Below are 23,430 nucleotides of genomic sequence, written 5' to 3' on the forward strand. Positions count from 1 at the left end.
GCCTGCGCGGCCCTCGCGCCGCGGGGGGAGGAGCGCGAAGCCCGCGCGCCGCGCGGCCCCGGCGGAAAGTTTTCCCTGACGGAGTTTTGGCGGCGGCGGCCGGAGCGGCCATGGACGCGCTCAAGTCCGCGGGGCGGGCGCTGATCCGGAGCCCCAGCCTCGCCAAGCAGAGCTGGGGGGGCGGCGGCCGGCATCGGAGTGAGTGTGTGCGCGTCCGCCGGGCCGGGCGGGGGCCGGGGTGGCGGGGGGGGGGAGGGGGGCTCGGGCCGCGCGGACCGGCCTCCCGCGGGTGCCGGGGACAGAGGCGCTGCCTGCCCGGTGCCCTGCGGCCCTGCTGGGTCCTGCGGGGTGGGGGGGTCTCCCGGGGTCAAGTTGTGCTCCCACTCCTGTGCCCGCTCTGTGCGGCTGGGGAGGAGGGGCAGAAGCCGGGGGAGAGCGCGGAGCTCGGGATCCCCAGGTGCAAGCGGCAGTCGGAGGGGCCGCAGGTGAGGCGAAGAGACCTGCGCGACCTCCGGCACCCGACCCCCTCGCCGCCCGGGGCAGCTGAGGGGAGACCGGAGCTCAACGTCGGTGCCTGGGGCAGGAGGAGTGGGCACCGGGGCTTAGGGGAGATGCCCGCACCCTGCGCCCCAGCCGCTCGGTGCGCGGCCGGCGGGCGGCCACGTGCCCCCTCCCCGCAGTCCAGCCCTTGAGGTTGTCTTTAGACGCCCAGAAACCCACTCAGGTGCGAGCGGGGTTCGCAGGTACCTACTTGAGGTTGGGGGCGAGGCTCAGCCTGGGGTCTCAGGACGTAGCACACACCGAGCCGTCCAGACCCTTGCGTCCCCTCCTCTTCCCACGTTCTGGCTGATTTTGAAACCTGTTTTCTCTCACACTTTCCCTCTCGGGCCTCCGAAGTCCCGCGGCGCCCAGGCGAATGGCAGGCAGGCTCGCCGCCACCCTCTCTCGGGGGCGTCTGGGAGGCCGTCCCCCCTCCTCTCCTCGTCTCGAATTACTCTCAGGGAACCCGTCACCTGGCACCTTCCCCTGAGGCCTGAGAAACCCAGCCCGAGTCCTTCTTTTCTGTCCAGGAGAAAGAGCGTGGATTGCCTGGGGTCACACAGGCCTTCCTGGTAGATGTGGAGCCAAAGGAGGACTTCCGTACCCTCCCACCCTCCTGTCAAACACCTGGGCTTCTCCCTGCACCTAGAAACCACTGACAGTACAGTTGCACCCCACCCCGCTTCCTTTTCTTTCCAGGGCTCCGCCAGGGGAGCCCGAGTTCCCTCGAACCACGAGTGCCAGCGTGTCTGGGCCTAGAGAACCCGCCCTGCCCCTCCCTCTTGCCCCCACTCTGCTGTTCCAGTTGTGGCCACCCCCTAAACGGAGACTGGTGTTCAGAACTTGGGCTGGTGACTGCTGGTAGGGGTAGGGTCAGAGACCCATTAGGGTTGGTCCGGGCCAGGCCAGGGATGCACCCTCTCCCACCGTTATTGGACTCCCAAACAGCCCCTTTAAATATTTATGGGATTTGACTAGGACTTCTGAGAATAATGGTTTGTTTCAGCGGGGGAACCCTACAGTTTTTTTCCTGGGATGGGAGAGGGACGGGGTGCTGGGTAAGGGAAGAACACTTAGAGGCGTCTTTGATTCTGGGGAAAGGGGAGAGGTAGCCACCTTGGATGGTGGAAGAGAGTTTTTCCTGCTGCTCTGATCTTGGACAAGTCATTTTCCTTTCTGACTCTGTTTCCTCGCCTGCAAAATGGGGATGAAAATTCTAACCTGACAGGGGTGTTGAGAAAGTTATTGATAATGCTTCCTCCTGGCACCTAATTGGTGGTTTCCTTCTGTCCCACACTCGCCTTTCTTGTCATGTGGGCCCTCAACAGGACTGTTGCTCTGGTGGAGTAAGTTTTGGGGGCTCAGAGCCCATCTACACCTGCAGAGGAAAGGAGAGGAGAACTCCTGTCCCCTGCAGACCCCCAGAGTGCTGTTCTGAGCCTTCTGGACCCAGAATGATCTGGGTGGAATCTTCACCTGTCCCCCATTATTGTCAGTTTCCTTATCTGTAAATTGTCCATAACAGTAGTATCCAGCTGGGGTGTGTGTGTGTGTGTGTGTGTGTGTGTGTGTGTGTGTGTGTGTGTGGCTTAAATGAAATAGTGCTTGCCTGGAATGGCAAAAGAATTCAATAAAATAACAACAACTGCTTTTGTCACTTTATGTTTTACACAGTGTTTTTGCTTCTGTTATTTCATTCGCTCATGTCAGGTGATAGAGCAGGGATTCTTATCAGACATCCCCCGTCACCCCTGTCAGAGATTAAAAAAAAAAAACAAAAAAACCTGAGCCTCAGGCTCCAACACAGCTTCCTAGAAGCAGCCCTCCAAATTTCCCAGCCCAGGGGTCTTATCAGTGTGCCTCCTGGGGCAGGTGCCACCCCAGGTTGTGCTGACAGTCTCTGAGAACAGTGGTGGCCACAGGATAGAGAGGGGAGGCCGTGGGGTGTGTCTGGGGTGGAGGTGCTGGGGTAGCCTGGCCTGGGGGGGTGGTCCAGACAGGCCCTGGGCCCATCCCTCAAGGCCAGAGCCCTGTGGTTGACTTTTGGGGCCAAACTGAAGCCAGTAGAATTAAGGATAGACTTGACACCTGCTATCAGCTGTGACTTGCTCCTGCCCCTCAAGATCCTCAGCTGGGATTAGCATGATCATTGTTTTATTTGTGGAGAAACTGAAGCCCAAAGAAGGGAGGCAGTTTGCTTGAGGTCACAGCAAGCTAAAACCCCAGGCTTTTTTTTTTTTTTTTTTTTTTTGCTGTGAACCTCATGGCCCTCTGTCTCCCAACTAGTCCTGAGTTTGAAGGAGAACTCTCCTTCTCCCACACATGGCCTTTTTCCCATCTCTTCGGGAGCGTTGAATATTTGATCTCAGTCCCTGGCCAGGGATTTTCCTTTCTTCCAGCTGCCTGGAAAGGTGGCTTATCCTGGCCACACAATACCCTTTTTTCCAAGAGAGATCCTCTGACCCTCAGACTTGCTTCTTCATGGGTTGTGCCAAGCTGTCAGAGAACTCCAAACGCGGCACAGTTTCCAGTAAAGCTAGTTTATGGTAGTATGCGGGGGACAGAAGATCTGTTTGTACTTACTTGTAATATTTACAATAAAAGATATTATAAATAACCCCCCTAGTCATATTACTTATTGGTCACAGACTATGTGCCATGCACTGATAGGTACTGGGGAGTCTGGTGAATAAGCCAGTCTGTCGGCCCATTGTGCTGCCGTCTGTTGGAGGAGGCAGACAGAATGACCAGGGTGCAAACGAAAGGTATGGTCATAAGTTGTGGTGGCGCTATGAAGAAAGATCGAGGAACTGCGGAAATGGGGACAGCTTCCATAGACTGGTATGACCACTCCGCTTCTTCTAGAAAGCAGATGCTGAGAGAAGGATCTGAGTGCGAGCCATCTATCTGGGAAGAGATCTCAAGAAATACCTTTAGGAGAAGTGAGAAGAGAGTCCAAAAAGTGGATAAGTCACCAGCGTGAGTGATTGGAGTGCCATCCTGTGGAGAGCTTTGGGAGGCAGTGGAGAATGTGCTCTTCGGGAACTCCACCTGAGGGGCAGTTCCCGGCAGGGGTGGGCACAGGGTGCTGGGGCTGGAAGCCCTTCATGCCCCAGTCTGCGTGGGCATTGGCACCTCCAGGAGCCAGAGAGAGCCGTAGGCAGAGAGGTGGCACGTCGGGTGACATGTGTGGAAACGGCACCCAGGGAGGGGGTAGAGGGGGGGTCCTGACGGTGTTAGCGCAGACAGGGGTGGCCTCTCCAAGACGGTGACTTGGAGCACACATGAGAATACAGGAGGGAGGAATCTGGGGATAGCATTCCAGCCAGAGGGAACAGCAGGGGCAGAGGACATTTAACTGGAGGCTGGGGCCCTGCTTCTCACAGGTCTGGTGGCCGAGGGAGGGACGTGTGCCTCGCAGGAGTCAGGTCACCCCTGCCCACTGAAGGGCACTCTGTCCAGGCAGCTGTGCAGGACACGATGCCCGCCCTCTGACCTCTGCGTGGCCCGGGGAGGGGCTTGGTGGGCTGCAGGAGTGGGTGGACAGCACTGTGGGAGGCCAAGACCAGCTCTGTCAATTATGAGTCATGGCCAGACTCCTCAGAGCTGCTTTATCTGTGAAGTGGGAGTCCTGCATATCCTTGCCTCTCCTCACAAAATACTGCAGGTGGCTATGTGCACATCCAAGCTCTTTGCACCTGACCCGTGGTGATGACAGTGCTCACACTTCAGTGGCCCTCAGTGTGTACCAAGCATGATTCTAAGCCCACCTGGCATGTGAACTCATTTCATCCTCACAGCAACCCCACGGGGTGGACATGCTTCTTGTCCCAGTTTTTAAGTGAGGAAACTGAGGACCAGGGAGGCGGCATGACTGAAGCCCACAGCCCATCTCCAGACCCCATGGTTTTAACCTTGACAGCATGCTTTTCTCTTACAGACTAAGGAGGTGCCTAGGAAGTGAGAGCTTGTGCCATTATCATTTAATAATTTTCTTTGGATAATCTTAACAACTTCTGAAATTTGCCTGGCACTTTTTACATGCTGAACCCGTTTCTGAATGATGCTCTTGAGGGACTGAACCCATTTGTCAGACAAGAAGGCTATGGCCTAGAGAAGCAACCGCATTCCAGGTCATGGCAGAGCTTGAGTCCCCTTCTGAGATGTCACTCTGTGGCTTCTGAGGCCATCTCCCCACCAGGCTGGAGGAGGCTGGATGCCAAGGCCCTTTGAGATTTCCCCATGGCCCCTGGGTTTGGCTGTAACTCTGATGTTCCAGACACCAGCCAGGCTGGGTCTCCTGCGCAGCAAAAGGGGCACAGGGTCCCCTCGCCCAGCTCTGAATCCTGGGCAGGGGACCTTAATGAGGAAAGCACACGTTTGCAGCCGCAAGTAAAACTGGGCATATGGTCCATCCCCAGCCAACTCTGACAGCAGGGTCATCTGTAAAATTGCTAAGTTAAAATAGCACAGTCATTACCCACCACAGGGCCAAAAATAACCAGGACCGGAACAGGGCTGTGGACTCAGGCCTGTATTTGCCCAGGGGCCTCTGGGAGTTCTTCCTGAAGTCCCAGGCTCTTCCTAGGGAGGAGCATGTGGCCTCTAGTCTCTGGATGGTGAGCAGGCATGAACTCTGTGTTTGTTTTATCCAGTGCTCTTACGTGTTGGTTTCTTCAGGGAGGGTGTGGGAGACCTTATATTGAAAAGATGAGTCATACCTAGAAGGACAGGGGCCTAGGGGGCGCCTGGGTGGCTCAGTGGGTTGAACGTCAGACTTCAGCTCAGGTCATGATCTCGTGGTTCATGAGTTCAAGCCCCGCGTCGGGCTCTGTGCTGACAGCTCAGAGCCTGGAACCTGCTTCTGATTCTGTGTCTCCCTGTCTCACTGCCCCTTCCCCGCTTTTGCTCTGTGTGTCTCTCTCTCAAAAATAAACATTCAAAAAAAAGAAGAAGTACATGAGCCGAAGCAGGGTTCCCTCCTTAGAGGGGAAGGAGGATCTTGCTGGGCCTGGGAGGGCAGCGTAATGGGAACGGGGACAAGGACGAAGCAGAGCAAGCAACATTAGCCAGGAGTTCACCGTTTCCAGTTGCTGAGGGAGACAGACATGACTGGAAGTCTTTCAAGAAGGCAGATGGAAGACAGCTGCTGGCTATGGGTGATGTGGCTGTAGGAGGAGGAGAAGGAAGTCCACGCTCGAGAGAGGCACAGGCAACCCACTGACAGGAGGGATGAGGCCCCATCAGGAGGTATGGCCATGGGCAGGCCCTCTGCTAAGCACATTACATTTAATAATTTCATTATTATTTCACCAGAGGGTGGAAACAGCAGCCCTGTGAGCTGGGGACTGTTGTTACCCCCATTGTATGGATGAGAGAACTGAGGCTCAGGGAAGGGAATTGATTCGTTCAAGATCACTCAATGTCAGAACTGAGATTCTAGGATTAAGGCCTTTGCCCTTAAGGAAGGCTTCCTGGATGAGGGTGGATGCAAGGGGTTTCAATCAAACGAAGGGAAAGGCATTTCTGGTAGAAGGAACTTGAGCAAAGGCGTAGGAGTGGGAAAGTAAATGTTACATCAGGAGGAAGAAGTTCTACATGGTTGGAGCTTCCGTGTGTGTGTTCTGTGTTGGGTGTGCATGTGCCTGTCTGTGCACGCAGGGATATTGTGGGAGAGGAGACTGTGGGAGAGGAGACTGTCATTCCCCAGTAGTCATTGTGAGAATTGCCTGTAGTAGATTAGGAGCTTGGGGTGGGGGTGGGGGTGCAGGGGGAGAAAGCTCTGACTTGCTGTGTGATCTTGCACAAGTCCCATCCCTCTCTGGGCCTCAGCTTCATCATCTGTCATGTGAGGAGTTCTGGCAAAGGGTCTCCATGGCTGATGAGTGGCAACCAGTCTACTGGGGCCCTCCTCATGCAGGAGGCCATAGAATAGGGGAAGGGTCAGGCCAGGGAAGGAAGAATGCAGACTATGACAAACATTTCAGAGGTCAGGGAGGACTGGGGAATATTTTGACAGCAAAAAGGTCATCTGTGACCTTGGCAAGCTTTGGCCCTTTGGAATGGAAGGAGCGGAAGTGGCTTTGGAGAGGGGCCAGGAAAGGCTGAGCCTGAGGAAATGGGAGAGTAGGGACATAAGAATGGGGGGAGCAAGGATGTTTGCTGTAGAGCAGGGGTGGATAGGCAGATGAACAAGGCCACCCCTGATTGATTAGTGTTGCCTGCCTGGAGCCTTGTATTGAGAAACAGTCCAAAGCCTGTAAATCAGAGGGAATAGAGCTGCAATTGATTGGCAATGTCTGCCAAGGACACTAGTGATAGGCATGGTGACATGTAGTTTGTCCTTCTTGCTTAGATGCATGTTGGGTTGAAAGTGCTGTTCTGAGTACCTACAGAGAGGAAGCCTAAGGAATTAGGAATTGTGGGAGGAAATATCTCTGGCTCTAGGAACTTCCTCCTAACCTTTTGCTAAAATGAAGGTAGTTTGCCTCATGGGAAGTTACTATCTATCAGCTAATGGTCAGGAGCTTGAACTTGAGAGTCAACCATTGTGACAAATTACTCGTCCTTTGAGCCTCCCTTTCCTCTGTGAAACCAGAATGAAAGAATGCCTGCTTGCAAGGCAGCTGTGAATGTTAGAAGTAATGGTAAGAACTGCTTTGTTATTGTTGTCTGTGTTACTTGATAGTTCTGTTCTGCGCTGATGATATGGTGGTTTTCTTGGTTTCTTTAAGAACAAGGCTCGGGTCTGAGTTGCTCCGGGGCCCCCGTCACCCAACGCAGGACTGGGACACCTCAGGGACTTTCTGATTCTTTTTTGGAAGATCAAATGAAATAGGCTTCATGGTTGATACAGCAGAGGATAAGGTCACTTTGGGGGCTTCTCAACAGGGACTGGGCCTCGTGTTGGGGTGGTGGCCCAAGTGCACAGGTTGGAGGGCAGTGGGCCAGGGCCCAGAGCTGAGGGTGGCCCTGCAGGCCTGAAAGAAGACTTGGAGTTGTCCAGGTCATTTCTTCGCTCAGCAAATACGGAGTGCCAGCTGCATGCCAGGCTCTGGATGACCAGTCAGCAAGTCCCTGCTCACCTGGGTCTCAAATAGGGGGACTGGGTATACCTGTACCCTCCCTCAACACACATGGATTCTTTTTCATGAGGAAGCAGTCTCGGAAAGGGACAGTGGCCTGCTCAAATCAAACCCAGAGAGATATGGGTATACAAGGCTCCTTCTGGCTGGTGGAGAAGGAGGCAGAGCCCCTGGAGGACTAGAACTCCAGGACGGTTGTAGTAAGGAGCAGCATGGGCCCAGACAGGGTAGGGGACCCAGTGCTTCCAGCTGGGCCCAGTAGCACAGGAACCCCGGAACCTGCTGTGCTTTGTAGGTGGGGCCCACTGCCCTGGCACCAGCGATGCCCAGTCCTGAGCTTTCTTCCTATGGCTCTTCCTTCAGAGCCACTGAGGGCCCCTGGAAGAGCGGGGAGGGCACAGGATTGTCCTAGCTCCTCTCCCAAAAAGTAGTCCAGAGAAGCTGGCCCTGGCCATCTCTGTGGTGGACCCTGGAAACTGATTCCTATCTGGATCCTGCCCTGTCCTAGATTGTGTGTGAGCTGAAGAGCTCACAGTTTTCTCATTTGTAAAATGGGTAAAATCATAATACCTCCTCCATTGCAGCATCAGAGATGCTGACTGACAGGATCGTGGAGTGTTCATTCGTCCTGCTGATTGGGCTTGGAAGGATTCCTAGAAACCTCCTTCCTCTTCGGTCCTCATTACTTCCCTGCTGAGTGATCTGGTGCCTCTGGGCCTGAGCTGCTAAGGAAGAACCCTGGGGATGGTTCAAACCACTCATGAAGACCACACTTGCCCTCCTGTTCCTCTGTCTGACCAGGGTCCTCTCTCACATGAGTAGGGCTATGTAGGGGCTTTTCCAGTTCTCTCTCCCAGTCTGTTCCCCTACCCAGTGAGCTGACCTCAGTTGTGGGTAGAGTTTTCAGAGGACCCCTCCCATGTGCCCTGCTCTGGACTTGAACCCAGGTTTGCTGATTCAGGCAGCCTTCATACAATGTCATTTGAGAAACCACCCCCTCCCCACCACAACCGCACCTCTCTTCCTCTCTACGGCTATGCAGAGCAGGCTGGGGCCATGGAACCACCCAGGTTTGAATTCTGTTCTGACTCCAGCCCTTTACTCACTGCACGTGGACTTTGTCTGATGACTTTGCCTCTCTGAGCCTCAGTTTCCTAATCTGTAAGGTGAGGATAAAATCCATCTCACAGGATTGTAGGAAAGATTCAGGAAGAAAATAGCATAGTTTGCTCTCAGCAAGTTTGTGTTAAAGAGTTTGAACTTGAAAATACGGGTTCCGATTTTGGCTCTTGTACTTGCTGGCTCAGTGGACTTGGTTGGGTGATTTCACCTCCCTGGGCCTCAGTGTCTTTGTAAGTGGGTATGATAAAAGTGTCCTACCTCATAGGTTGTCCTAAGGATTAATGAGAATATTTTACGTAAGACTTCTTGCCATGGTGCTTGGTGGGTTATTCCTTTATTATAGATAAAAAGTAATGATAGATGGACGACCCCAGTGTGCCTTGCTAGGTCTTCCTAGGAAATGTGGGCCGGAAGGACAGGGTCTGAGGCCTGTCCCCGTCCTGCCCAGAGCTGCCAGAGAACTGGACGGACACTCGGGAGACACTGCTCGAGGGGATGCTCTTCAGCCTCAAGTACCTGGGCATGACGCTGGTGGAGCAGCCCAAGGGCGAGGAGCTGTCGGCTGCTGCCGTCAAGAGGATTGTGGCCACGGTGAGCCCCGATCAGGGTGGGGGAGCCGTGAGCCAAGGGCCAGCTTCTTCCTGGGGTGCCACTCATCCCTGCTCATTCCCCTGAATGGATGCGTCTGAGCTGTTCTTGCCCTGAGTCCCCTTGCATCTGGCCTAAGGACTCTGGTAGACAGGAGCCACTGGGCTTGTGGGGTCAGGGTCAGTGTCCTCCTCTCCCGTTGTTGTGGCCATGGCCCCTCCTAGTCTCCCCTCCCCCCAACTCGGGTCCCCTGCCTAAGGGTTAGTGACTTAGTGCAAGGAGTAGTGGGGAGGTTGCTGTCACCCAACCACTTGCCCTGTGGCCTGAGGGACAGGGTAGCCCACCAGAGACCAGATCTCCCCACTGCCTTACTCCCCTGCCTGAGTAAACGTGGCCTAGAAATGCTCTTCCCTCGGTGGTCTCAAACCCCTCAGCTCAGACCCTCACAGGTGCAGTGGGTAGAGTGGAGAGTCCCCAGGAGTGATCCTGCTGGGTTGAGATAGCCCACTCAGCACTCAGAGCCTGAAGTCCCTCCTAGCTGTGTGTCCTTGGGCAGGTCCCTTGACTTCTCTGAGTTCATTTATTTCCTCCTCGGGAGGAGCTCTGTTGCCTATAAGATGACTCAAGTTCCAGTGTCTGGCAGACAGTGGGTACTTAATGAACAGCAGTTGCCCCTGTGTTTATTAGAAGAGAGCATTGTTGACTAATGTCTTCCCCGGTTTGTCTGCCGTCTCTGAGACCTCACATGGGCCTCAGGTCTGGGACTTAGACCAGCTAGGTGTAGCCCATGAGAGCAGCTCCCAAGTGAGGCAGGCAGGCTTCTCTGACCCATGTCTGCCCCAAGGCAAAGGCCAGCGGGAAGAAGCTGCAGAAAGTGACTCTCAAGGTGTCACCACGGGGGATTATCCTGACCGACAACATCACCAACCAGCTCATTGAGAACGTGTCCATTTACAGGTATGCTCAGCATTGGCCACCCTCGCTCTGTGCCTTGGGGCGGTGGGTGGGGTGCCCTTCCTGAATCCATGCACCAGCACTTCCTGTCTGGGTGAACTTGGAGCCTCAGTTTCCTTGTGTGTATGTGGGGGAGGAGCCAGATCCCACCTCCCAGTGCTGTTAGGAAGTGCTGAGCACACAGCCCCTGGCTCACAGTGGGTGCTTGGTTAAAAGGCAGCTGCTGTTGTCATTATTGCTAGTTGCAGCAGGCAGCTGAGGCCTAGTCAGGGCTAGGACCCTCCTCCCCACTCCCCTTCCGCAAGCATGCTGCTGAGTCAGGCTTGGAGCAGAGGGCTGCGGAGTCGCTGCCTTTTCCTTCCGCTGTGAATATAGCAGCTCAGCTCTGGACATCTGGCCAGGCATTCAGGGAGGCCTCAAGGCAGAGTCCAAGGCCAGAGTATAAATGGTATGGGGGCAGAGGGGGTGGCCATTCTCAAGGAGACAGAGCCTAGCCCTTGGAACCTCAAGCTCTTCCCACTCCCTCTCTTGGCTGATCAGTTGTAGGATTTCAGCGCTGGAAGGGACAGTCCATTTTATAGATGGAGAAGCTGAGGCCCAGGGAATTGCCCAGGCCCCCACGGTGAGGTAGTAGCTGAGCTGGGAGCACCGAGGCTGGAGCTCTGTCCGGCAGGCACCCAGCTGCCAGGCATTCCTCCACCCTCTTGCTTTGTCTCCAAGCAGGTGGTTCCATCCGCTGGAACATAAGCAGTGTTGGGGGCGTTGAGGGTGGGGGTGTGTTGGAGGGTGTGGCTTTAGAGTTTCTGGCTGGTGTCTTCCTCTCACCTTTCTGACTCTGCCTGCCTCCTTTAACCAGGGGAGGCCTCAGCCCCTGCCCTCAAGGAGGGAATGGAGGGGAAGAAATAGGAGATTAGAGTGTTTCCCAAGAGGGTAGAGAAGAAGGGGCCTGTCTGAGGAAACCTGGGAAGGCCTCCCAGGGGAGGTGGCAGGAAGCTTGATCCCCTGAGATAAAGAAGAGGGAGCTGCTGGCCTGGGGGTCTTAATGGTGCTGATCCCCGTGTCCATGTCTGATTAAAGCTGGGGCCACACTGGGGAAAGAGTCTGCTGAGCTCCTGTCCCACCTCTGGGCTGCCAGTTCCTCTCAGATTGAGATTCTCAGGATGAGCAGCCAGCAGGGAGGCAGCAGACTGGGGGTGGGGGGGGGGGGCGGTAGGAGGGCAGGTTTTCCAAGAGGAGGGAGCTGCTCTGTGTTCCTCCTGGACCCAATGGGGCTCCTGGTCTGGCCGTCTTCACACACCCTCATGCTACTCCCAGCTCCTCCGCCTCTGCTCACAGCTCTGGGAGAATTTGCCAGCAGTCTCAGTCACCCTGGGAGAGAGGACCTAGAACTCCTCCGACCTCTGGGCAGGAGAGGAGGCCTGGTGCAGGGCATCAGTGGGCGGGGAAGTGTCCAGCTTCCCCTTCCCTGTCTAGTCAGCTCAAGCCCTGAAGGATTCCAGCCTCTGGGATCCTCAGGTGAACGCACATCTCAGCTCTGCCACTAGCTTGGTGGTCTGAGACCGTAAGCTTCAGTTTTCTCATCTGAAAAGTGGGAATAATAATGGAGCCCATCTCGGGCAGCTCTGAGAATTAAATGAAGTGATATCTAGAAAGAAGGGCTTAGCTATTACCATTTTGAGGTGTGGCTCAGTGGGAGGCAGCGGGGGGAGGTGCCCTCAGTCTTTCCTTCCGCTCCTTTGTGCCTAGCCTGGGTACCCGCCCCCCCCTCCCCCCCCCCCCCACCATGCCATCAGTGACCCAGAATGCCAGGCCCAGAGATCAAGGCCACATCTCCTGAGTTTTACCTTCAGGGAGTGGGATAGGAGGCTCTGGGGGACTCAGAGGAGATGCCCTATGGGGCATCCCAGATGTGGTCAGGCCCCATGCCGGGGTTTGGTGACACTTCCCACTTGCCTTTCAGGATCTCCTACTGCACAGCAGACAAGATGCACGACAAAGTGTTTGCGTACATCGCACAGAGCCAGCACAACGAGAATCTCGAGTGCCATGCCTTCCTCTGCACCAAGCGGAAAATGGTCAGTGCGGAGAGGCTGGGCCTAGGCAGGCTTTAGCTTTGCCTTGGCAACCCTGCCCTTGGGGGCTCTGTGTGGTAGGGGAGGCAGGACCCAAAGATGGCATCACTTAACAGGAAGTGTGAAATCCCCGGGGACCCCAAGACGATGCTGAGAGCACTGAGTAAGGCCACAGCCCTGTCAGAGTGGGCTGCCCTAGGCGGTCAGCCTGGCCTGTGGGTGGCGACAGGCCCGTGTCCCCAGTGAGTGCCCTGGCACCTTCCTCTCTGTAACATGAGTGATTGGATTTGAGATTTGGGTGGGGGCGGTCTGTAGTATGGTCTGGGGGTGCAGGGTCTTGTAGGAATTAGTCCTTGGGGAATGGTGATCAGAGGGTCCCGGGAATGGCAAAGGGACCTGGCTTGCTGTAGCCAGAGTGGGGAGGGAAATGGCTATTTTTCGCATCTACGATGTGTGTCTTTCAGTGGTAGGCTTTAAGGGATCTTTTTGTTTAACCCTCTGTGAGGTGGCGGCTGTTACTGTCTTTATTGTTTTTATCTTTAATGAGGAAGCAGACTCACAGAGGTCAGCTGTTGCTGAAGATGACACAGCCAGCTGGGCAGAGTGAGGGTTCAAACCCATGTTCTTCCCCTCCCGGCGCGACCGTGAGGAGCCACGAGCTCCCTGCCCCAGTTTCCAGGCTACTCCCTGGCCGTGTCCGGCTGAGATGGGTGGGGCCTCAGTGGTCTCTGGGTATTTGTCTTGAACTTTGGGACAAGCAGCCAGGCTGTGTCCACCTTTGGTGTTGGGGCTTTCATTTTGGAGGCCCCTGAGGTCTGAGCATCTGCTCTGTGAGGAGGTTCCTGACATTTACTCGTTGAGTGTTGGCCTCCGTTGACCTCTGTGTACAGAGTCCAGAGCTCCAGTCCCCATGCCCAGTGGTCCTTGGAGCCAAGGAGACGGGATCCTCTCCCCTACCCCTCTCATCCAGGACTCGTCAAGGACATCACAGTCTTTAAGTGCCCCTCAGGCTTCCTGCTATGTATCAGGGCCTGCTTGAGATATAGTATTAGTTTCCTATTGCTGTTGTGAGAAATCACAAACTTAGTGGTTTAAAACAACCTGGATTTATTCTGCTACAGTTCTGGAGGTCAGAAGTCTTAAGTGGGTCGGCAGGGTTGTGTTCCTTTTGGAGGCTCTAGGGAAGAACACACTTCCTTGCCTTTTTTAGTCTCTAGAGGCCACCATTCCTTGGTTCCGGGCCCCTTCTCCAACCTGAGAGCCAGCGGTGAAGCCCCTTCCAGTCTCCCTCCTGCTTCCATTGTCACATTGCCGTTTCTAGCTCTGACCCTCCTGCCTCCCTCTTACAAGGCCCCTTGCGATTGGGCCCTCTAGGGAATCCAGGATAATCCCCCTCCATCTCAAAATCCTCCACTCAGTCACACCTGTAAAGTCCCTTTTGTGGTGCCAGGTAGCACTCAGAGGTTCCAGGGATTAGACATGGACATCTTTTGGGGCTGTGATTCACAGGTCTCGTGTAGGGAGCACTATGGGACAAGACCAATTAGGGGTCTGATCCTGGCTGATGTGCTGTGTGACTGTGGGTAAGACCCTGCCCTTCTGTGGGCTGCCCGCCCATCAGCAGAATGAAGAGGTCACCTCAGTGACCTCCAGGATTGTTCTGAAAGGCCCCTTTCTTTTGTGCACCTTGTTTCTTTCCTGCAGACTCAGTGTCGCCAGACACTCACCCGAGGCCTCGTGATGCCCCAGGTCCCTGAGCTACAGTGGCTTCTCCCATGACAGCCTTGTTGTCACAGTGACTCTTGGCTTTGTCTCTTATGAGGCCACACTGACTTAAAAATACAGGCTCATTACGTCTCCATTGTTTGTCTCTTCCTCTCCACTGACCAGAGCAGGCGCTGGGCTGGGGCAGCTGGCCCACGGCCACTGCTGCAGAATGTGGACCCTGGTGTGGAGGGGCTCTGAGCTGCAGAGGCTTCCTCTGGGAAGGGAAGGTCGGAGGCAAAAGAAAGCGGATGCTGGCCCAGCGGCTCAAGGGAGGCCTGCCCTCAGGCCAGAGGACTTTAGACAGGCCTGAACAAAATCACCCTGCCCCAGGCCAAGAGGTCAGTTATTGAGGAAAACAGCCTACCCACTGCTTGGTGCTGACAACAGCACCCTGATCCGGCAGAGGGAACGGCTCCTGCGGGCCGCCTGGGCCCAGGCTCTTCACTTTTCCCGGCACGTTGTCCTCTGTGCCAGGGGCTGACTGGCTCGATCACAGCGTACCCATCCTTCCCCAGCTGGCCTTCCCCCTTCAGGGAGCCTCGGGGAAGCCCCTCAGCCCGCCCAGCCCAGGGCAGTGTACGGGCCACCTGATGCAGACGCGGTGTTCTTGTGCCCCTCCTAAGGCCCCAGCCGAGCGCAAGCTGGCAGGAGCCTGGCCACGTTGGAAATGCTGAGATTCTCAGGGCTTAGTGGACACATCTGAGAAGGAGGCAGAGGTGAAACGAGGGCCTCAGGTTCTGCAGCCCACCTGCTGACAAGTGTCACTTGTCACTCCACAGACATCACTGCTGCCTGGCCCGGGGCTGAGCCCTGTGGTGGGCACTGGGGCCCCAGGGGATCGGCCATGGAGACACCAACAAGATGGTTGGGAGGGAAGAGCCAGGATTCAGTAACTGGGGGGGCGTGGCTCTAGGGTGGAGGTTCTTAAGTCTCACTGGAGGTCCGTAAGACTTCCCAGAGCAGGAGACATTTTGAATCGAGCTTTGTGAGCTGAGTAATGAGTGGGAGTTTGCCGGCCAAGACAAAGGGGGTCCGGGTGGTGAAAGGCTGCGTGCACCCCAGCACAGGAAGCAGCATGTGCAAAGACAGGTGCAGAATTAAATGGTAGGATTGGTGGGTGAGGACTCCCATGTCACTGGAGCTGGGGTGTGGCAAAGCAGAGGCAGCCCGCCAGGGGGAACTTGAATTTGGATGCTGACATAGCCCTCATTGCTTTTGGCCGGCGGCCCACAGTCTCCACCTCCCCACTCTTTCTCGCCTGGCTGCCTGCATGAGTGAGAAGCTGTGGCCACCCGGGGTCGGGGGAAGGGGTTCCTTTCTGGGTCACCCACCGGTTCAGCTTAGCTCGGGCAGCATGCCACCAGGCCTCCCTCTCCCGGTGACTGCTGTTAGGCACGGCCAGGATGAGTTTCTCTACAAGGAAATGTTTCCATCTGCCCAGCTGGGAGGCCTCGGCCAGCACTGCAGCCTGCCTCTGGGTTCTGAAGTGAAGGTGGGGTTAGGGCTTCAGTGGGGGACCCAGGAATACAGTGCAGGTGGACTGACAGCAAGCAAGGTGACACCCCCTGATTCTACCCCGAGCAGGCGGGGGGCAGAGCTGCTCTCCCTCACGTGGGCACTGGCGTGCCTCGGGTAATCCTTTTGTGCAGGATTTATGCTTCTGGGGCAGCAGGGCCATAAGGGACACGTGGCCCGACTTGGTGGGAGTACCAAGCTAGGATCTGCGATCCTGGGGGGTCCTGAGCTAGATAGACCTGGCCCCTTGAAGGAGCTAACAGCCTGGTTACTGGGAACGAGACAGGGACATGAAACACTGGGTGTTAGAACCCAGTCCTGGTGAGAAGAACGCCACAGGCCAGAGGCGTTCTGAGGAGGGCTGGGCTCGCAGCCTGTGGAGTGAGGGAAGACAGGCCTCCCGGGGGCTGGGGGGGTGGGCAGGCCCTAGCAGTCCTTTCTTGTAATGCTACCCCAGAGAGCCGGGCCCACCCCGCTCCCAGTCCCTGCCCAGCCCGGGCTTGCAGCCACCTGCACACATGTGCATCTCGGGTTATATTTGGTTTACTTACAGCTCGGGATTTCGGGGCAAAAGGGCGGGGATGTAGGCAAATGAACAAGTTGATTTATGCAAAAACAGTATCAGGTTTGTGCCCGCAGATATCCTGGAGGCAAAAATCGCGGTGTTTCCATCTCCCTGCCACCTTAGGTGACCAGCCCTTTCTTGGGTGTATAGTGATTTGACTCCGGCTGCTAATCAGCCCATATTTTTAGTTCATGGGCAATTCTCAATGGTAACTGGGTCTATTAAACTTGATTCAGACGTGACAGCTTAAATTGTAAACAGCTGTGAAGAGTTTCATACTTAATTACCATATTTAGGTTTTTGCCATAAAGCGCCAGTACTTCCATCAAAAATGTAAATGACGGAGACATTCAAATGAGATTTTATACTTCGTGAAGTTTAATTGGCATGGATCAGTCAGCTTGTTTAAGGATTTTAAATTTAAAAAAAAAAAAAGCGTTTTGAAGGCAGTAGCCACAGCTTCATTTCTCAATTAAACCAAGTTGTCTGGTGGATGGTATGAGAGTGGGTCTGAGACTGGTTAGGCCTGAACTTGTGCACTTGAAAGAATCTGGTGCTTTCTTCCCTAGGCCCAGGCTGTCAGACAGAAACTAGATGCCGCTTCCGGCTACAGCTGAGCTCTGGGACTCCCGCTCCCAGAAGCCAGACTGTGATTAACCCTGAACTGGAAGCAGAGAGAGGAAGGGGCTGAGATGAATGTGGGCTGGGGCAGGTCCTGGCCAAGCGAGGCCTCAGGAGGCCTGCCCCTTGGGCAGATGGAGTGCAGCCAGCCTATTGCACCTCTGGAGGGCTTTGGCCTGCTCTGGGGATCAGGGGTGTTTAGACTGGATTCTTGCCTTTGGGCAGCGGCCCGGATAGGGTGACACAGGCATGTGAACTGGTGACACTTCCATATGCATGATGCCAGAGAAAGGTAGGTGGAGCTGTGGGGCACCAGTGCTGGTGACCTGAGAGCTGGTGACGTCTGAGTCGGGTTTGAAGGGGTGGATGGGAGTTCCTCAGGGGTGAAAGGCCAAGATGTGGCCCCCTCTTACAGGTATATGGCGCTGAATGGTTTTGGTACCCTGACACAGGTACACATTGACATTTTGCTCCTGTCAGGCAATGTACAAGCCTCCTCCTCCCTTTTTTGGATCCAGTTGTAAGTCCCTCCAACCCAGCATAGGGCTAACCAGAGTGTAACCTTTGCTTCTGACTGTGGCTCATTCAGGCAGTGACTGACTGGGCCCTTTCCAGTTCTGGCTTTTCTGTTCTCTAATTTCAAGGACTCAGTTTCTGTGTGAAGTCCTCAGGTAATTAGGGAGGGCTCTTGGAGGAAGTAAGCCTCCTAGTTAATTGAATATAGGGAAGCCCAAAGGGAAGGGGAAAAGGTGGAGGTGAGCAGTCATTGCAAAGGTTGGGAATGGAATAGAGGTGGGAGCCGTGGCTGGGCTACAGGTGCTGAACCTGGGGCCCCCAGCTGCCTGGAGTGGTTCTGGCCTCATTACACCCCAGGCTGCTTTGGTGACCTGGGCGGGGCCAGGACTCTGCTTTTGCCTGTCTGGAAGTTCAGAGCCTTGAAGGAGCGGAGCCTCAGCCTCCGGGCCTACATTTCTCACTTGCTGTTACCTGCCTGACCTGTACCCATCCCCCACCCCGCTTCCTGTTTTTCAGGCCCAGGCTGTCACCCTCACAGTAGCCCAGGCCTTCAAAGTTGCCTTTGAGTTTTGGCAGGTGTCCAAGGAAGGTGAGCCTTGTTCAGGGACACTGTGGTGGGTGGGGGTGGAGCTGGGGAAGCTGACAGAGTAGAGACGAGTTGGAGGGAGGGAGGGAGGGAGGGGGTGGGGTGGGTGGTAAAGTCCCTGGAGTCCAGGCCTGACTCTCCACTTCATCAGCTGCCTGGTTGGTATCTTTGGACAGGTCCCTTCACCTCTGTGAGTCCCCGTTCCCCCGTGAAGAAATGGGAACAGCTTCCCCCCCCCCCCCCCCCCCCCCGCCCCCAGGGTGATTGTGAGGATTAAGTCTACAGAGTTTCTCTCCTCTCTGCTGGAGATCTAATGCCTGCCGCCTGAGAGTGGCCGCAGACCTCCCCTGCCCAGCGAGTGCTGGGAGTGGGGCTCCAATGCCCTGTGCTTTGGTCCCACAGAGAAGGAGAAGAGGGAGAAAGCCAGCCAAGAAGGAGGGGACGTCCTGGGTGGGGGCCTCCGTGACAACACCCCATCGTTGAAGAGCTGTGAGTCCTGGGCAGGGGGTGGGACCAGAATCAGCTGCACGTCTCTGGGTCTGCCCTTCATCCTGAGGGCCCCCTCCCTCCTGGGCTGGGGCAAACCCTTGGTTTTTTATTTGTGTTTTATTGTTAAATAAATAATACATGTTCATTATAGATAAATTAGAACATGTGGTTAGAAGGGAAGATTGCTCATTTTGGTGCATGTTCTTGCAAATATGTTCCTGTGCAGCTATATAAATGTATGTATACATCTCTCTGTATACATTTAACATCTTATTATGTGATCGCTTAACAAAACTTAACACCTGTTCCGAATGTAAAAGTTTCAACCTAAAATGTTAGTTGGGTAGAGGTTCTCACCGTCCAGCTGCTTCGGGAGGTGCCCAGGTGGGGCTCTGGGTGGTCTGCTTGATGGGCCTGGGAAGGCCATGCCTGAGGAGGGAGTCAAGACCACAACAGCCCAGGAGGCTCCAGGATCGGGCTAGGAGATGGGGCTTGGAAACAGGCGGTTCCTCCCACTGACACACCTGACTGGACCCCTCCTAGTGGTTGCCACTGGGAACCTGCTGGACTTGGAAGAGACGGCCAAGGCCCCGCTGTCCACAGTCAGCGCTAATACCACTAACATGGATGAGGCACCGAGGCCTCAAGCCTTGAACAATAGCAGCGTTGTCTGGGTGAGTGGTCATGTGGCCTGGGGACCCCATAGGGATCTCACAGCGAGCCTCAGCCTGATCCTGGTTGAGGCCTAAGCCTGCTCCAGGACCTGCGCCCTGGCACGCATGACTTCAGTCCTCTGGGAGGGCCAGACCCAGCCCAGCAGCGCCCAGGCCCAGGGTGGGGGGCAAACAATGTCCCCTTTGAACTCGGGGCTGCCTCCCCAGCAGGCTTGGCTCCCAGCACAGCTGTCTCCTCACAATGGCCAGAATCTACCCTGAGCGTCCATAGTCGGCCCACCACAGGACCAGCTAAAGGCTCCCTTGTTCTTGGTGTGGGCACAGTTTGCTCCTGACACCCGTCCCCACCCCACCATCTAAAGGAGGAGTCTGAGGCCTGGCGGTCAGCAGTTGGCCTCTGACTCGCTCTGTGACTCCAGGCAAGCCCCCTGACCTCTCTGTGTCTCAGCTTTTTCATTCCTTCAATAAAGATGATGACCTCTGCCTGCAGAGTCTCCCAGAGGAACCTGGGTTGTTTTTTTTTTTTTTTTTATCAAAAGTTAAAATTTTTTTTCATCTGAAAATAATTTTAGAACTACAAAAAGTTGTAAAAACAGTACAAAACATTCCTGTTCACCCTTCATCCAAATTCTCCAAATGTCAGCATCTAACATCACTGAGTTACAGTGATCAAAATCATTAACATCAATCTGATACTGTTATGTAATCTACAGGCCATAGTCACATTTCTCCACGTGTCCCCCCCCACCGCCTCCCCGTGTCCTTTTCCTCGTCTAGAATCCATTGCAGAATCGTTATTTTGTCATGTCTGTTTAATTTTAAAGAATCTGGAATGTTGGCAGACTTGAAAACTCATATCCTGGTCCCTGTTGGGGGCCACCTGTAGGCACCGCGAACCTGTTCTCTGCTGCCTGGGATCCACCCTTGGCACCCACCCATCCACTCAGGAAGGCTGCAGGGAGCCCTTGCCAGTGTTTTCCCACCTAGGCTCTGGGATTCCTGCCATCATTTAGTCTCTCATGAGCTTGGAATTCTGGCATGGCTTTTGGAAGTGGATGAAAGCAAGAACACCGTCTTCCCTACCCTCTTGCTCTTGGAACTTGAAAGCCATAGACCTCATCCAATCCAACCCGCTCATTTTACGGAAGGAAAAGCTGAGTCCCAAAGAGGAGCTGCAACTTGCCCAAGGTGTCACTCGACTAGTGGCAGAGCTGGGAATTGTACCCACCCAATTGTGCTCTTTTTCCTGTTCTGCATCCCAGGTTTGAGTTCCTGGGTTGAGATGCACGTGGCAGTCGCCAGGTGGGGGTCTGCCTGTGCCTCTTTCCCCAGGCACCCGCCAGACCCCTATGCTTGTGTCCAGAGTCCCTGTGGCTTATCCAGGGCTGGGACACCCTGGCTGTGAGCATGTGCTCCCCCACTGAGGGTTCATATCTCCTGCTTTGTTTTCCCCAAGGAGCTGGATGACGGCCTGGATGAAGCATTTTCAAGGTAACGTTAGCTGGGCTCCTCGTGCTGGGGAAGGAGGTGTGGGCTGCTCTCCGGGGTCCTTTGCCTGTCTGAGAACATGAACTCTGATCTTCTCCAGAGCAAAAATCTCAACTCGGATACTTCCAGGGATGGGGAACTCACTATCCGGGGTTGCCTGTGTCTGCTAAAAAGCCCCTGCTATTGAATCAAAAGCTATTCCTTGTGGCTTCTCTACCACAGCCTGAGCTGAACTGAACACTCCGCAGCTCAGGCTGATTTCCTTGCCCTGCACCTGGTGTAGCCTTCAGAACCTGGCTTTTTGCAGGCTTTGTTCCCTCCAGAGGTTCTGCAGTTGTGGAAAGGGGCAGGGAGGGGGCAATGCTTAATTAAGCCCGTAGAGCGATACACAGAGGAGGGATGTCAGGCACAGCAAGGAGGTATTTTGGTCTTGCCTGAGGGTGGTGGCATTTCCCCATCTTCCCAGGGGCCCTCCCTGTAGCCATGACTACCTTCAGCTTGGGGACATGGCACTGAGAAGGCTGGGCTGAAGAGAGGCCTGGACAGCTCAGGGTTCTGAGCACTGGGCCTGGGCAGTCAGGACCCCCTGTCTCCCTGGGGACCCTGGGCAGCCCCCTGCAGCCCTCTGCTTCCTCCCCAGCCCCTTCCTGCTGGAGCCTGGTAGATACCCCTCGGTGCAGCCCAGGGAAGAGGGGGGGTCAGCACGGTTGGCCCTTTCGTGGAGGCAGACATTCTTTTCACTGTCCTCCCTGCTTCACTAACTTCACTAACTGACTGCAACCCCCTCATTTTAAGAAAATCTTACGTTCGCTTTTTCCAGATTACTTAAGTATCATGTGCCCTTTATTAACAACTTCGAAAATCAGCAGAGCATTAAACAGGAAAGAACACCATCCTATAATCCCACAGCCCAGACTTTTGGGCTTAATTCATGCTAATCCTATACATATACACTTTTTTTTGGGGGGGGGGGGCATTGATCAGCTCATGGTATTTGCATTTGGGGATCCTGATTTTCACCTAACATTGACATACCAGGAGTGTTTCCCCAGGCTGTTAACAACTTCTTGTAAATACCTCATTTGTTCACTGCTCCCTCACTTGCTTCTAAGGACCTGAGTCGTAATTTACTTAACTCCCCCCTGTTCTTTGGATGTTTGGGTTCTCTTCCTTTTTAAGTCTGTGTTTTGACAGCACTGTATTGAACACAGTTCTAGCCAGTAGTCTCCTAGTTGAACTGCCTCCGTCCCGCACATGCCCCTCACTGACCTCGCCAGCACGGCCCTTCCCTGCCCTTTCCTGGTGGAGCCGGGGGTGTGGAGCCCCTCTCTCCGTGGCGGGAATGCCACTGCCCCCCAGTGTTCTGAGCCGTTAGCCCTCAAGGGTAGACTCTGGTCAGAGGCTCCACCTCTCCTGACATCCTGGGGTTTCCCTTCTGGCCCCGGCGTCCTGGCCTTCTCCCATCCCTGCCCTCTCACTCTGACCCTGGACTGGCTGCTCAGGCCCCCGCCAGCCCCTTCGGGGACCCTCGGCTCACACAGCTCTGCCTTCCAGGCTTGCCCAGTCTCGGACGAACCCTCAGGTCCTGGACACTGGATTGACAGCACAGGACATCCATTACGCCCAGTGCCTCTCACCTGTCGACTGGGACAAGCCTGACAGCAGCGGCGCCGAGCAGGATGACCTCTTCAGCTTCTGAGGTCCCCGGGGCTGGCAGGACACGTGACAGACCAAAGCCTCTTGTGGGCGGGGCGGGGGGGGGGGGCAGCTCCAGGGCCCCCAACCACCCTCTTCCGGTTGGCAGCACCGTTGGCCTGCAAATCAAAGCCGCGTCCGGTCAAGCAGGGGGAAAGGAGAAGTTGGTTGTTTTTTTTTTTTTTTGCCACACTCTTATCCTAAGAACTGAAGGATGCCTTGAATATTTATTTAGCGACTCCTGGTTTACCTCGGAAGCCAGTTTTGCATCAGGCACAAGTGCAGTGTTTTAACCAGCTTTTTGCCCTGTCCTGAGAAAGCTCTGCTCTGCTGTGGGTATCAGGATGGTGACCAAAGCATTTCTTGTCCCTTCTCTTTTTCTAAGGACCCAAATTTCCCTGGAGGCGTCCCCACACCTTACAGAAAGCTGTCATTTTTGAGCACAGGAGGGCCCTGTGGCTTCAGGGGAGCCCCGAGTCTTGTGCCGGGGCTCCAGCAGGTGTGGGCCTGAGTCCCTGGCCCTCCCCGGGCCCTGAGAGACAGAGGGGCAGCCCCTGACCAAAGACAACGCGTAGCTGGCACTTTAAAGCACACACGGCAGATGTGGCCCCCGGGGGCTCCTCGATGGTGCTGTTGGCATAGAGCTTTCTGTCTGGCTGCCCGTAGGTTCCCAGGGTCTGACTGCAACAGTGGAAATCATCTCTGTGTGACTGCCCTGTTGGTGTCCCCCACCCCGCCCCTCCCCCTGTCGATGAGCGTGTGCCCACTCTCCTGTTTCGTCTGTGCGGGTGTCTCTGAGCCCCAAGTCCCCAAGCTCCCTGGGACAACACCTAAACTTGGTCAGGACTATCTGGTCGCCGTTTTACAGGCAAGGAAATGGGCCCCAAACGTGGAAGGGGTGGAGCGCACACTAGAACCAGATCCCATGCCAAAGTTGCCTTCTCACCCTCCCTTCTCCCAGCTTGCACCTCCTTTCTGGTTTTGTTGTCCTCCCAGGAACCAAAAACCCCAGCTATTTTCTGACCAAAATGTGTTTCATAACAAACCATCTGGTGCCTTTCCACACAGAACTGGCTTGAGCCTCTGTGCCCTGCTAGCTGTCTGGCTGCCGACTTCCATGCAAATGGAAGTACTGATGCTAATTTGGAGGGTG

The 23,430-nt window shown here is 55.1% G+C and overlaps 1 protein-coding gene across 4 annotated transcripts; it reads left to right on the forward strand.

Annotated features, from left to right (window-relative positions):
- Positions 1–3: 3 nt before the first annotated feature.
- Positions 4–22,501, forward strand: LDLRAP1 (low density lipoprotein receptor adaptor protein 1). 4 transcript variants are annotated; one of them, XM_027060039.2, is made up of 9 exons: positions 4–198; positions 9,196–9,338; positions 10,180–10,292; positions 12,250–12,364; positions 17,862–17,934; positions 18,334–18,420; positions 18,964–19,094; positions 20,554–20,585; positions 22,137–22,501. In XM_027060039.2, exons 1-9 carry the CDS (start codon positions 111–113, stop codon positions 22,279–22,281), a joined length of 927 nt encoding a protein of 308 aa, XP_026915840.1. In that variant the 5' UTR covers positions 4–110; the 3' UTR covers positions 22,282–22,501. The 4 variants fall into 4 exon arrangements, with proteins under 4 accessions (XP_026915840.1, XP_026915839.1, XP_026915841.1 ...); XM_027060038.2 differs by having other exon boundaries at positions 6–198; positions 20,551–20,585; XM_027060040.2 differs by lacking the exon at positions 4–198 and adding an exon at positions 3,788–5,790 and having other exon boundaries at positions 20,551–20,585.
- Positions 22,502–23,430: the final 929 nt, after the last annotated feature.

This window comes from Acinonyx jubatus, chromosome C1, assembly GCF_027475565.1.
Source record: "Acinonyx jubatus isolate Ajub_Pintada_27869175 chromosome C1, VMU_Ajub_asm_v1.0, whole genome shotgun sequence".
Taxonomy (NCBI): domain Eukaryota; kingdom Metazoa; phylum Chordata; class Mammalia; order Carnivora; family Felidae; genus Acinonyx; species Acinonyx jubatus.

Coding starts and splice junctions, on each gene's coding strand:
- LDLRAP1 (XM_027060038.2), top strand. CDS start 111: ATGGACGCGCTCAAGTCCGCGGGGCGGGCGCTGATCCGGAGCCCCAGC. Junction 10,293..12,249: donor GAGAACGTGTCCATTTACAG/GTATGCTCAGCA, acceptor CTTGCCTTTCAG/GATCTCCTACTGCACAGCAG. Junction 18,421..18,963: donor CACCCCATCGTTGAAGAGCT/GTGAGTCCTGGG, acceptor GACCCCTCCTAG/TGGTTGCCACTGGGAACCTG.